This window comes from Notolepis coatsorum (assembly GCF_963971535.1).
Source record: "Notolepis coatsorum genome assembly, chromosome: 14".
Lineage (NCBI taxonomy): Eukaryota > Metazoa > Chordata > Actinopteri > Aulopiformes > Paralepididae > Notolepis > Notolepis coatsorum.
This window is the reverse complement of record NC_140178.1, coordinates 49,976,021-49,990,334: the sequence shown is the minus strand read 5'-3', so window position 1 is coordinate 49,990,334 and position 14,314 is coordinate 49,976,021. Positions and strand designations below refer to the sequence as shown.

Genomic DNA, 14,314 nt, shown 5'->3' with positions numbered 1-14,314 from the left:
ATAGCCTGGCCATGACTACTTTGTATTCGCCTCTCTGTGCTTGAACCTCCGGCGTAAAGTCTTCGAAAATGGCCACTTTGTGATCGCCGAGACTGAGTTCACCTCTCCTGGCACGGGCCGACCGCATGATGAGCTCCCTCTGTTGTAGCCTGTTTAGCTTAACAATGATGGGCCTCGGCCCCTTGTTCCCTCCAGGACTGGTCTTGCCCGCTCTGTAAGCCGACTCGCACACAGGTGGGCTGGGGAGGACATCCTCCCCCAGGATCTTTTGCAGCAACTCCGGCATGGTCTCTGAGGGACGACCTCCCTCACTCCCCTCCGGGACACCAACGATCCTGATGTTGTAACGCCTCTCCCGGGACTGCATTTCAACAATTACCGTCTGGAGTTTGGAAACGTCAGCCTGCCTAGCCAGCAGGGAGCTCTCCAGACACGCCATCCTCTCGCCCTGTTGCGAGGCCTCTGCCGTTAGCGAAGCTAGTTCGTTAGCATTAGCCGTGGAGGTAGCGTGTAGTGACTCCATCTTCTCTCTCAACGGGTCGACCGCCAACCTAATTTCCTCCGTCACTGCCCGATGAAGAGTATCAAAAAATTCCGCCTGTGCTTTTTTTTGCGCGTCAGTGAAGCGTACTTCAAAGTCTGCATGGAGTTTGGTCATGACCGAGAGAACAGCTTCACTTATTTCACTGATTTCGGGTGAAGGTGAGGATGGTTTCGGTGATAGTTTGCCGGCGGTGATACTCATGGCTCGGGTCTCCATTAACACCGCAAAAAGTTGAGAAAAGTTGACGAAAGTAGTTGACACTCGACGAATCAACAAGAAAATCAATAACAAATAAAAATTAAATAAAGACTAATGGGGTGAAAAGTGTATTTTAGCACGTTAGTAGGGAGCTCTCGTGAAACACGTCCTATTCCATGAATGCCTGGCTCCGCCCCCACAAGAGCCAATTAATTTAGCATTAACCAGGCAAGCCACTGCCATATCTACTGATAGATAACCCTATCTAGCGTTAGCCATGTAAGTGCAAACCCATTTATGCAATGCAGGCAATATAAGAGAGGTTAGTTTCACCCGATATGTCCTGGCCCCACATACCATCTGGTCATCCCGTTCTCCAATCTTCTCGGTTCTGTGTCCCCCCCTTAAGTTTTATACAGGTTGTTCATCTTGCCCCTCCTACAAGCCACTATAGAAGGTAATGTGACCAAAGACCCCAATATCTCCCACCAGCTGTTTATCCCAGAGTGTGGCCTGTCTAGCCTCCAGAATTAAAGTTTAAGAACATTTGTTCTGTGAACACTCCAATATTCAACATTTTCATCTTATAATGCATGCGAGATTAATTTCCTTCATAGAAAAGGTCGAGGTGAGGTAACACATCCTCCAGGCCACACATCCCCCCCCCCTCTCTTCAGTGGTTTCTCAACTCACTATATAGATTGGAATAGAGTAAATTCCCCTAATCACATATGGTTCAAGATGATATAATTCTATTGGGTGAATTCTGTCACATCAGCCAACAGCCATACATAGCTGGCTACAGCTAACCTCGCAGTATAGTAGTTAATCTCATCAGAATGACTCACAGTTCCTGTCTGTGTGTGTGTGTATGGTGTGTGCATGTGCAGCAAGATGACGAGCGCATCATCCAGGAGATCCAGAAGGAGGGGGAGGCAGAGCTGAGTAAGAAGAGTACAGGTCAGAGTACAGGTCAGTGTTCTGACGAGCCGCTCACATTCTGACCATGTCTAACAGCAGATTACAGTTCTGTCCTTGAGGGGGTGGGAGGGGTTTTCAAGGCTAGCGTCCAAAAAAAATCATGCAGAACAGCCTGCTCTGCCACTTCCTGATAACTTCCACCCCAAGCCTGTAGAGGCAGTGGTTCTACATGACTGTCAGCACTGGGAGGAAATCATAATGATGTTGAATGAAATATTTCTTGTCGAAACGGATTGTTTTTTAATCTGTTCATTTTTTTTTTAGTCGTTATGCCAATTCCCAATCCCCTTCCTGGTCGCTGCGCACTTACCCCCCACAGTCGGTCTGGAGCGACTGTGGGGGGTATCACGTGCTTCCTCCGACACACGTCTAGCCAATCAACCGCTTCTTTTCACCTGGCAGCGCGGACTCTCACTGAGAGGGTGTGTAACGTGTGGAAGGATCACACTACCCCCCTTAGATCCTATCCGCGCTGAGCAGGCGCCCCGACCGAACTGTAGGAGTCGCTGTTTACAACAACCCGGACCCACCCCGCCAGCTTTCCCACCCTCTAATACAGCCAATTGTATTAGTGTGAACGGCCAGCCAAGCTGGTGACAACGCCGGAGCTGTGAGCTGGATTCGAACAGGCGAATCCAGCGTCTCCGGTGTTGGTGACGAACGCAATCTCCGCTACGCCACCTGACCGCCTGGTTCATTTCCGTTTTATAGCGTTTTGAAAAGCCCTCGTTTTTCAGGAAAATATATAGATTCCGTGATAAACAGCATTTACTGGAATATTCTGGCATACACAAAAAACTTTGCCATTTTTCGGCCTATTTATGAATCGTTTTCAAATAATCGCTAGATTATCGATAGTATAATTTATGTGTACTAATGCTCGCTATAGAAGCGATCTGAAAAATATATTCTCATTTCCTGATCAGCGAGCACACACTCACAGCCACACACACACATAGGGCACACGTTGATATATAGGTCAAAATAGATCCGATTACCCCAAGACTGATCAAATAAATTGCTTACCTCATATCAGATGTTCTCCAAAAAGATTATTCCAATTCCTGATCGTCATTCCAAATATCGATCGCGTTTATTGATTCAGCGTTGGGTACTGGAAATACATAATCCACGCTGTTCTGAGGGTCGGCGAAGACTTGGATCTCTTCAGATGCCTCGCCGGAGAGTAACATGAGGAGGCTGGACCGCGCCCCCCCCCCCCCCCCCCCCCCCCCCCATCAGTCTAAACCAATGGGGTGCAGTTACAGACGATAGGGGGCGGTATTTTCCCAATTGAGCTCAGAGAGAGTCTGCAACACTAGCGTGAGGCTCGATTGATGAAATATGAATTCAAATCGCTAATAAAAAGAAATACGACAAACAAACGCTATATGTCGTTGGTGGCACTCAACTGGCGGCATGAACTAACAACAACGCGTCCCTGGCACTCAAAGTGTTAATGCTCTAATCAACAGAATTCACTCCAGTTACTGTTAGTTTTTAATGAACCAACAACAGAAATCATGATGTATCAAGAAACGTTTGATAATTGAATCTGGAGCCAGTCATCACACAATATCATCATACTCATCACCATAATCCTAATTGAATTGTGAGATTGCTGATGATTCCCACCACAGGTTTGACGAGCTATGTAAATTAATCTCTCTCTCTCTCTCCCTCTCTCGCTGTCTCTCTGTGTGTGTCTCTCTGTGTTTCTCTCTCTCTCTGTCTGTTTCTCTGTGTGTGTTTCTCTCTGTCTCTCTCAGATATTTCAGGTAAGAGAGTGGGTCCTCCTCCAGAACCTGCTACCCTTGTCAAGAGGCCGCGCTTCGGCCCGCCTCTTCAGAACCACCCCAACCTTCCCGGTCCTCCTCCTCAGCCGGTACAATTTCCGCTACTGGTCCCGCCACGCCTAATTTACCCCCAGCCCCCGTACCAGATGTTCCAGCCCCTGGCTCCCTACGTTCCCCCCATGCAGAACTTTCCCCCCCTGAACAACAACAACCTGCTGCATCACCCTCCACCTGTCAATCAGAACATGATGGACCTGCCCATGCACTATGGACCACCACACAGACACTTGAGGCGCTAGCAACACACACACACATCAATCATTACACTTGCTTATCGAAAGGTTTTAAAACATATTCACACCTTTGTTTGTTTACCCGCGTTTTATTTCTTTCTCCCAATCTTCAAACTTGGTGGACGGTCAGCCAAGGAACCTGCACTATTGATTTTATTTGTCGAGTCAAAGAGTGACTGCACTGGTCACGGTTTTAGCCGCCGACTGTCGTCGAACCGAGGACAAGGACGGCGACCGAGGAGGGATGCTAGGTGGGGATGTGGCCAAGGTCCACGCCGGGTCCAGAAGACACGAAGACATGAGTGGTAACGTAGCAGTACAGTGAGATCTCAGAGACCCGACTGCTGCGTGTGCTCACAGCGCTCATGCATACAGGTGACGGGTCTGCTGATCCTGGACCCGTCCTATTGTTCCACGGCTACATACAGGTGACGGGTAGCCGTGTCTGCTGATCCTGGACCAGTCCTCTTGTTCCATGGCTACATACAGGTGACGGGTAGCAGTGTGTCTGCTGTTCCTGGACCAATCCTCTTGTTCCACGGCTGGTTCAAAACACACTGCTGTACAGCCATGTATGTGGTCTCCTTCCACGACTCGTTGACCAGTTAAGGTTGTTGTGCATCTGCAAGCAAGTACATGCCCGTGTCCATACACACACACACTGTGTGTGTGGTATTGTGGAATGAATCGTCTCCTGCAACTGATTGAGCAGTTGATGGTGTTGTGTGCACGAGCACTTGTGTGGTGTTCCTGGTTGAGTTCCTGGTTGAATCTTCTCGTTCCACGACTGATTCACTTGTGCGTGTTGCTGTGCTCACACACACGCACACGGCCGAACAGTCGTGTGCGTGTGTGTTGTTCCTGGGAGGATTGTCTTGTTCCACAACTAATGACCTGCTGAAACACAAACATAAATACACACAGCCATACAGACATGTGTTTTCCTGGTAGGATTGTCTTGTTCCATGACCGATTCACCTGCTGACACACATCTTTGCCTTCTCCCACGGAGCCTGGTACTTGAGTACGTACCCCCCCCCCCCTATTTGCGTTCCTTTTCTACCCGTTTGGAGTTTGATTTGAATTGTTGACTTTGAGTTTGAGCTTGATAATTTGAGGGTCTATGAGCAGACTTTTTTTTATTATCATCACTGTTGTTATTACTGTTTATAAAAGTATTTTGGAATAAAACAAGGCTTATTAACATTCTGTATCTCTGCATAATTGTGTGAGAGCGCAGTTTTCTAATAAATAAATAAAAACCTGTTTGTTTTTGACATCACTCATGTGTTTGGGTCCCTGTGTACCATGTTATCTGGGAAGCAGAACACAGAATTCCTTTTATCTTGGTGGGGGGACTTTGTGTGTGAGAGCTGGATACCTGGAGGTTTGCTTTTGAAGTGTTACATGATTCATTCATTTCAGATAATTTCATTAAAGTGCATCAGAAGTAAAACCCCCTCCCTTGCTCTCCTTTGCTTCCTCCATCTCTCCTTCTCTCACACCCCCTCTCTCATCCTCTACCACCCCCTACACACCACACCCTCCGTCTCCCCTCTCTCTCCCTCCCTCCCGTTCTCTTTTGCACACAGAAAAAGGGCTGACTCATGACAACTGAGCCCTGCGGCTGTCCACCAATCACATGACTCGTGTCCTTTTTACCAATCGCAACGCAGAGGCTAGCCAGGCTTTCTGCATGATACAAAAATTCTTTGTGCAGCAAAGTGTGCTGTAAAGTGTGACCAATCGCTTTTCTGCTACACACACAGCCTGTTGTTCTTGCTTCCAGACTGTCAGAGAGAAGCACAGTCTATCCCCATTTAGCCTGGGGAGCCCAACTGTTTTAGTCATGGTTGGTACAATTAAGACTAAGTATGAGAGAGTCTGGCCTTAATACGCTTGTATGTGTCACATAAATTGTCCCCTTTTGTGTGTGTTTTTTATTTGCAGCATGAGCCTGGTGATGTTATACAAAGGCTATGTATAGAATGTAAATCGACATCTCCTTTGGCCTTCTGTTGGCAGCCATTTTGTCCATTTCATGTCAGGGTGTTTCCTCAGACCCTACACTCACTATCCGATTAGATAACGTCCAGCAGTGTGGTATAATACAGGATAGTGTCCTATTGTCTTACGTTTAGGGTAGTTAGTGTTGATGGGAACAAGGTTCCATATAGATGTCTCAAAGGGACAACGATATATTAAAAGGACTTAAAGGACCCAGTTTTATTTCCTGTTGCAATGTTTGCTAATGCAGTAGTTGACGGGAAATACATTTGGGTCCAAACTGTTCAACAGACTTCCAGTGAATAGGCTAACTGAGGGAATGGAGAATAGTGTGTTATTTTCATATAGGCTCGAGACCCATTGTTCAGTGGCCACTGCACTTTGTGTGAGTGTGACACTCTATGTTGGCTGTTGTCATGGGATGCTTCCCCCTCTAACCCATGACCCTTCACCCTGTGACCCTTGACCCTTCCTGCCTCCCTGGTGCTGGTCTCCCAGGGCATAGATATATAACACTAGATGGCTTACCCGCGCTGCTGGCCCACGGAGACTGACGTTGCCACATGGTGGCCATCTTGCGAGGGTGGAGCACGCCCACTCAACATGCATGTCTATGGTGCATGTACTATTGAAATAACCATAGCTTGCTCAATTTTCAACTGTTTGGTTTGTTAAAAACGTCAGAGATTCAGTTATCATACTGCATACTTATAATGGACTTTGATATATAAAAAATAATTCTTCCAAGCAAGAATCATAGCCATTAATAATGTTTGGAATAAACCAAACTGTTTGTAAATCTGTCAAGATTTCAGCGAGTTGAGAGTATTTTTGTTTGTGCAGATCATCACCATAAATATCTATGTCCCGCGGGCCCATGAAGCTGTTCCTAGCCTGTATCCTTGAAATCAATTAAGTTTAACTCTCCGTGCTAAAGAAGTCCTCTTCTACTTTATTCTATTCTAGTCCTTGGAAGAGCCCCGGGCGTCGGGCCCTGCAGATTGCCTGTGGATCATGACACATGGTTAAAGGATTATGAACGGATAGAGTATTATCTACTAATTACTCATAAATCCAAGAACCAAGCATTGGTTTAGCTCAGGGTTTCTTTAAATATGGGTTGGGATCCAATATATGTCACTGCCCCATTTTTGGTAGGTCCCCACATGACACGATAGTGAATGTGTTTTCATTAGATTGGGTCCAGCCTAAGAACCTCTGATTGAAACAAAGTGATAGCGGCCTCACGACGAGGACTTCTGCCAACCCATACCAGCACAATTATGTGTTCCCAACATTATGGGAAATTAGCTTACTGTCTTCTCCAGAGTCAAGAAAAGATGGATACCGATTTCCTCTGCATTCAGTAAGCAAGTTAGCCTAGCTTAGCACACATGAATGGAAAAACACCTCTCCCAGAGTTTTAAGCTAGACTCTGGAGAAGATGGTAAGTGGATTTCCCATAATGTTGGTGTATTCCTTAAGGCCCGTAGCCATTTCTTGACCACATTTGACATAATATTCACACTTGATTGCCAGTAGATGTACCGGTATGAATTCTCTATGGTTCCACATTCAAATACGGGTATACATTTAAAGTCTATTTCCATTTCCTCCTCAATATAGGCTGCTATACACTGTAAACCCGCATGTTCAAAATAATCAATTAGTTTGAGTAGGGTATACTCAATATTCTATGAAAGTTCTACTAACTTGAATGTCTTGAGTTCGTGTGACGTGTTCTTATGTTTTGAGTAAATAAAACTCATAGTTTTTGATTGACTTGGAACTATTCACTTATTAAGTAAGTATAATGTAAAAGCATAACTTAAGTACAACTTAAGATAATTAAGTAGATACAGACTGTAAACCGCATTATGTTTTGAGTAAATAAAACTCATAGTTTTTGATTGACTTGGAATTATTCACTTATTAAGTAAGTATAATGTAAAAGCATAACTTAAGTACAACTTAAGAAGTCGGAGAGCAGGAGGAGCAGGGGGATGGAGGAGACAATGGGGTGGAGGATACAGATGTTACATTGACAGAAGGACGGCCGTTGGAGTCGTATAGTGAGGGGTCAATGTCAGAATCCGAGCTTGGTCCAGAGGATGATGTGTTGGAAGGAGGGGATGGTGACTTGGAGACAGATTTCCCAGTGGTGGTGGAAGGCCTCAGGAAGTCTAATAGGAGTTTTGATTGATTGATTGATTGAAAACTTTATTAACAGATTGCAGAATGGGTACAATACAGTACAGCTCAATACACACAATTGTTAAGGGGATGCAGACCAGAGAAAGACTTTCGTCTTGTTTACATCAGGGTCCCCCATTTTCAATTCATCAGGACATATATGACATACATGACATACAGATAGTCAGTACTGCTACATCTATACATTTATGACATACCAGATTTGCAAATGCAGTACTGTTTGTGATACAGAAGGAGTCAAGAAAAGGGAGTATATACATTTGACGTAGAAACTGTACATTGGAGGAGGTTGGGTGGGGGGGGGGGGTTGGGTACATTGGGATATTGACAACCATACTGGGTAATTTACATTGGAGGTGGTTGGGGGGGGGGGGGGGGGGGGCACACTGTATAAACAAGCAAAACTGTACATTGAGGGGGGGGGGGGAGGAGATACTGTACAAACAAACAAAATTGTACATTGGACTATTGACAAAACCATACTATGTAAATGACTGTACATTGGAGGGGGTTGGGTTAGGATATTTACAGGGGCCAGTGTTGAATTGCAGTCTCCCGTAGGTGTCCCTTGAGAGAGGTTTTGAAAGTGGGTAGTGATCCACATTCCTTTACAGCTTTGGGTAGGGCGTTCCACATTGATGTGGCATAATTGCGAAACGTGTTTAGTCCCTTATTTGAGCCGAATCTGGGTTTAACATGATTTGTGGAGCTCCCTCTGGTGTTGTGATCGTGGTATTCACTGACCTTTGGGAAGTATTTTGACATGTACATCGGTACCTTGGTCGTGTAGTGTATCTTGTAGACCAGGCCCATTGCAAGTTGCTGTACTCTGTCGTCTACTCTAAGCCATCCTAGGTTGTCAAAGTGGGCAGGGGTGAGGTGGGTTCTAGGAGTAAGGTCAAGCAGTAGTCTGACCAGTTTGTTTTGAGATGTTTGTAATTTTGTTTTTAGCGCCTTTGAGGTGCTTTGGTACCATGAGGTGCAAGCATAGTCGTAGTACCCCTGAATGAGTGCTCCTGCCAGAGTCTTCAGGGTATTCTTGTTTACCAGAGAGGAGATCCGATACAAGAATCGAGTTCGTTGGTTGACTTTTTTTATTACATTGGATGCCATTTTGTCACAGGAGAGATTAGCCTCTAGGATGGAACCCAGGTAGGTAATTTCATCTTTCCTTGTGACAATATTGTCACCCACTGTACTGCAGGCAAACACGATAATCCGTTTAGACTCCCTAAATCTGCAGTTTAAGGTTTTCCCCAAGTAGTAGATTGTATTGGTATATCGTCGGGACGCCGATACATTTGGAGGGGGTGTATGTGACGGGTGGCATTAATGAGAAAGGAGGAGGGGCCTCAATGAGCCAGGTTCCGTTATAGGGGGATACCTGCGGGAGGAACGTTAGTTGGAATTGTTTGTTGCGGCCGGTGCAGTGAGGTAGGTGCACACCTCACTCCGGAATGCAGGAACAAGCATTACACGCTAAGGTAGGCAGTGGTAGTATTATGGTATAGGAATAGCGGGTTTTAAGGTGCTCGGCAATATGTGTGACATGGAGTGTTTGTTCCAGATCACTTGCCTGGTTCCCAGCGGGATTGAAAGTAGTCGGTAGGATTATAGGACCACCGACGAACCAGGTATTTTAAATGTAGTACTTTGTTTTAGCATGTAATGTTGTTTAATAATTATGCGTGTTATTGTTTTAATAATAAAGTGTTTTAATGCTGTTGTGTTTGTTTCCCGGCAGAGCACCAGTGGTCCAGCTGCTCTTGTCGTGAAACACTTTTAGTTATTGTTTGGTAGTTTTATAATATAATGTCTAATCCGCCCGGGCCAATGGGCCGGTAGACGGGCAAAAAGATATGGGTCTTGCCCTTGGGCCGGATTAGTTTTCTTTACATGTATGTTTATTTGTGTCCGTTTCCCCCCCACCATAACACCAACCCACGTACAAGGTACCTCTCTCAGACGTGAACACGGGCAGGCTTAGTGTGCCATTATCATATGGATGCCGTGGTTATGCACAGTTTGCACAAGTTGAATCACCGAGTGGTAGGATATCTGTTTACTTCATTGTGAGAAGTTTGACATCCCTTTTTATACAGTTCTTGACGTGGTATTTATTGATGTGTGATAAAGTTTCCTTCATTGTGTGAAGTGCTATTTATTAACAATCGATATCGTATGAAGTGCTATTTATTGACAATTGATCGTATGAAGTGCTATTTATTGACAATTGATATTACTCTCCTTCATTGTGTGAAGTGTCACCAGGTTGCTGTGAATAAAACCCTGCCCGGTCAAGACTGATTGGGGTTCCTGAGCATGAGGTTGAAGTGGGCTTATAGTAATTTTGTCCACTCCTTTTTATGTAATAAATATTATGGTTAAATTAACCTACACTCTTGTGTCTTTCTTAAAGCTAGGAACTTAGCGGGTGTAACAATAATTAAGTAGATACAGACTGTAAACCGCATTATGTTTTGAGTAAATAAAACTCATCGTTTTTGATTGACTTGGAACTATTCACTTATTAAGTAAGTATAATGTAAAAGCATAACTTAAGTACAACTTAAGATAATTAAGTAGATACAGACTGTAAACCGCATTATGTTTTGAGTAAATAAAACTCATAGTTTTTGATTGACTTGGAATTATTCACTTATTAAGTAAGTATAATGTAAAAGCATAACTTAAGTACAACTTAAGATAATTAAGTAGATACAGACTGTAAACCGCATTATGTTTTGAGTAAATAAAACTCGTAGTTTTTGATTGACTTGGAACTATTCACTTATTAAGTAAGTATAATGTAAAAGCATAACTTAAGTACAACTTAAGATAATTAAGTAGATACAGACTGTAAACCGCATTATGTTTTGAGTAAATAAAACTCATCGTTTTTGATTGACTTGGAACTATTCACTTATTAAGTAAGTATAATGTAAAAGCATAACTTAAGTACAACTTAAGATAATTAAGTAGATACAGACTGTAAACCGCATTATGTTTTGAGTAAATAAAACTCATAGTTTTTGATTGACTTGGAACTATTCACATATTAAGTAAGTATAATGTAAAAGCATAACTTAAGTACAACTTAAGATAATTAAGTAGATACAGACTGTAAACCGCATTATGTTTTGAGTAAATAAAACTCATAGTTTTTGATTGACTTGGAACTATTCACTTATTAAGTAAGTATAATGTAAAAGCATAACTTAAGTACAACTTAAGATAATTAAGTAGATACAGACTGTAAACCGCATTATGCTTTGAGTAAATAAAACTCATAGTTTTTGATTGACTTGGAACTATTCACATATTAAGTAAGTATAATGTAAAAGCATAACTTAAGTACAACTTAAGATAATTAAGTAGATACAGACTGTAAACCGCATTATGTTTTGAGTAAATAAAACTCATAGTTTTTGATTGACTTGGAACTATTCACTTATTAAGTAAGTATAATGTAAAAGCATAACTTAAGTACAACTTTATTAACAGATTGCAGAATGGGTATAGAGGTGTGATAGGTGTGAGAGGTGTGATAGGTGTGAGGTGTGAGAGGTGTGATAGGTGTGAGAGGTGTGATAGGTGTGAGAGGTGTGATAGGTGTGAGAGGTGTGATAGGTGTGAGAGGTGTGAGAGGTGTGAGAGGTGTGATAGGTGTGAGAGGTGTGAGAGGTGTGATAGGTGTGAGAGGTGTGATAGGTGTGAGAGGTGTGATAGGTATGAGAGGTGTGATAGGTGTGATAGGTGTGAGAGGTGTGAGAGGTGTGAGAGGTGTGATAGGTGTGAGAGGTGTGATAGGTGTGAGAGGTGTGATAGGTGTGAGAGGTGTGAGAGGTGTGATAGGTGTGAGAGGAGTGAGAGGTGTGAGAGGTGTGATAGGTGTGATAGGTGTGAGAGGTGTGATAGGTGTGAGAGGTGTGAGAGGTGTGATAGGTGTGAGAGGAGTGATAGGTGTGAGAGGTGTGAGAGGTGTGATAGGTGTGAGATGTGTGATAGGTGTGATAGGTGTGAGAGGTGTGATAGGTGTGAGAGGTGTGATAGGTGTGAGAGGAGTGATAGGTGTGATAGGTGTGAGAGGTGTGATAGGTGTGATAGGTGTGATAGGTGGGATCGGTGTGAGAGGTGTGAGAGGTGTGAGAGGTGCTGTGAGAGGTGTGAGAGGTGTGATAGGTGTGATAGGTGTGATAGGTGGGATCGGTGTGATAGGTGTGAGAGGTGTGATAGGTGTGAGAGGTGTGAGAGGTGTGATAGGTGTGAGAGGTGTGATAGGTGGGATCGGTGTGAGAGGTGTGATAGGTGTGATAGGTGGGATCGGTGTGAGAGGTGTGATAGGTGTGAGAGGTGTTAGCTTTTTATGGGTTTTCTTGCTAATGTCCTGTCATGCCTCCGGTCTAGCGGATACGGTGACGCGTCATACAGGAGTCATACAGGCATACATGCATATAGTTGCATATAGCATGTTCTCAATGAAGATATGACCTGTGCCTGTATGCTAGCATGATATGGTTGGTATCTATGACCTGTGCCTGTATAATGACACGGTTGGTATCTATGACCTGTGCCTGTATGCTAGCATGACACGGTTGGTATCTATGACCTGTGCCTGTATGCTAGCATGACATAGTTGGTATCTATGACCTGTGCCTGTATGCTAGCATGACATGGTTGGTATCTATGACCTGTGCCCGTATGCTAGCATGACACGGTTGGTATCTATGACCTGTGCCTGTATGCTAGCATGACATGGTTGGTATCTATGACCTGTGCCTGTATGCTAGCATGACATGGTTGGTATCTATGACCTGTGCCTGTATGCTAGCATGACATGGTTGGTATCTATGACCTGTGCCTGTATGCTAGCATGACATGGTTGGTATCTATGACCTGTGCCTGTATGCTAGCATGACATGGTTGGTATCTATGACCTGTGCCTGTATAGCATGACACGGTTGGTATCTATGACCTGTGCCTGTATGCTAGCATGACATGGTTGGTATCTATGACCTGTGCCTGTATGCTAGCATGACATGGTTGGTATCTATGACCTGTGCCTGTATGTTAGCATGACATGGTTGGTATCTATGACCTGTGCCTGTATAGCATGACACGGTTGGTATCTATGACCTGTGCCTGTATGCTAGCATGACACGGTTGGTATCTATGACCTGTATGCTAGCATGACATGGTTGGTATCTATGACCTGTGCCTGTATGCTAGCATGACAAGGCTGGTATATATGGACTCAAGACTGTAGCACTCAAGTTTGACACTGTTTAACAAACAATCTTACTTATACGCAGAGTTGTACCCTTCCTGCAGACTTGACAGAACTTGTAAGTCATTTTGGATAAAAGCAGCTAAATGACTAAATGTAAATGTCATGGATTTCAAAAATAGATATGAATATGAGACATTTCTTTCGTCTTTCTTTCATTCCTGATTTTTATTTTTATATTTTTTTAGGAGTTACAAGATTGTTGGTTCCATATTCCAGCCCAGGTCTGTTTTCTTCAATATTAGGCCACTGGGTGTAGAGTGATTTTCCGAGTATTCAACTCTTTTACATTAATACAGAGAGAGAGAGAGAGAGAGAGAGAAACAGAGAGAGAGAGAGAAACAGACAGACAGAGAGAGAGAGAGAGAGACAGAGACAGAGAGAGAAACAGAGAGACAGAGAGAGAGACAGACAGAGAGACAGAGAGAGAGAGAAACAGACAGACAGAGAGAGAGAGACAGAGAGAGAGAGAGAGACAGAGAGAGAGAGAGACAGAGAGAGAGAGAGAGAGAGAGAGAGAGAGAGAGAGAGAGAGAGAGAGAGAGAGAGAGAGAGAGAGAGAGAGAGAGAGAGAGGGAGAGGGGGGGAGAGAGGGAGAGAGAGAGAGAGAGAGAGAGAGAGAGAGAGAGGGGGAGAGAGAGAGAGAGAGAGGGAGAGAGAGAGACAGAGACAGAGAGAGTGAGAGAGATGTTAATAAAGTTATTATATTATATATTAAGTCCAATTATATTAAAGAATTCGTTTAGAGAATTAGCTCAGCTCTGAAAAGTGAGAAATAACGGCATGTGAAAATAATATTTCTGCAAGCAAGCAACAGGAAACCACTGTTGTGCGCAGCTGCGGAGGAATTCTGGGATGATACCTGTATACCCGCATGTCGTGAGATGCAGCAGCAGCCGTCAAGTTCGCAGAAGCAGCGCACATCAAGTTTCTTTCATATAGTGAGTATAAATATATATGTAAATTTGCCAATTTGCGGTTATCTGTGGTCATT

At 43.9% G+C, this 14,314-nt stretch overlaps 1 protein-coding gene across 6 annotated transcripts in view; it reads left to right on the top strand.

Annotated features, from left to right (window-relative positions):
* rnf216 (ring finger protein 216) overlaps positions 1-5,046 on the top strand; it is a 54,725-nt gene extending 49,679 nt beyond the window's left edge. For 5 of the 6 annotated variants that reach the window (XM_084329833.1, XM_084329832.1, XM_084329831.1 and 2 more), the window contains exons 16-17: positions 1,633-1,714; positions 3,493-5,046. In XM_084329833.1, coding sequence (XP_084185959.1) covers positions 1,633-1,714; positions 3,493-3,818 — 408 coding nt within the window. In that variant the 3' untranslated portion in view covers positions 3,819-5,046. The remainder of the gene's footprint in view (positions 1-1,632; positions 1,715-3,492) is intronic. The other variant, XM_084329835.1, reaches the window with a different exon arrangement.
* Positions 5,047-14,314: the final 9,268 nt, after the last annotated feature.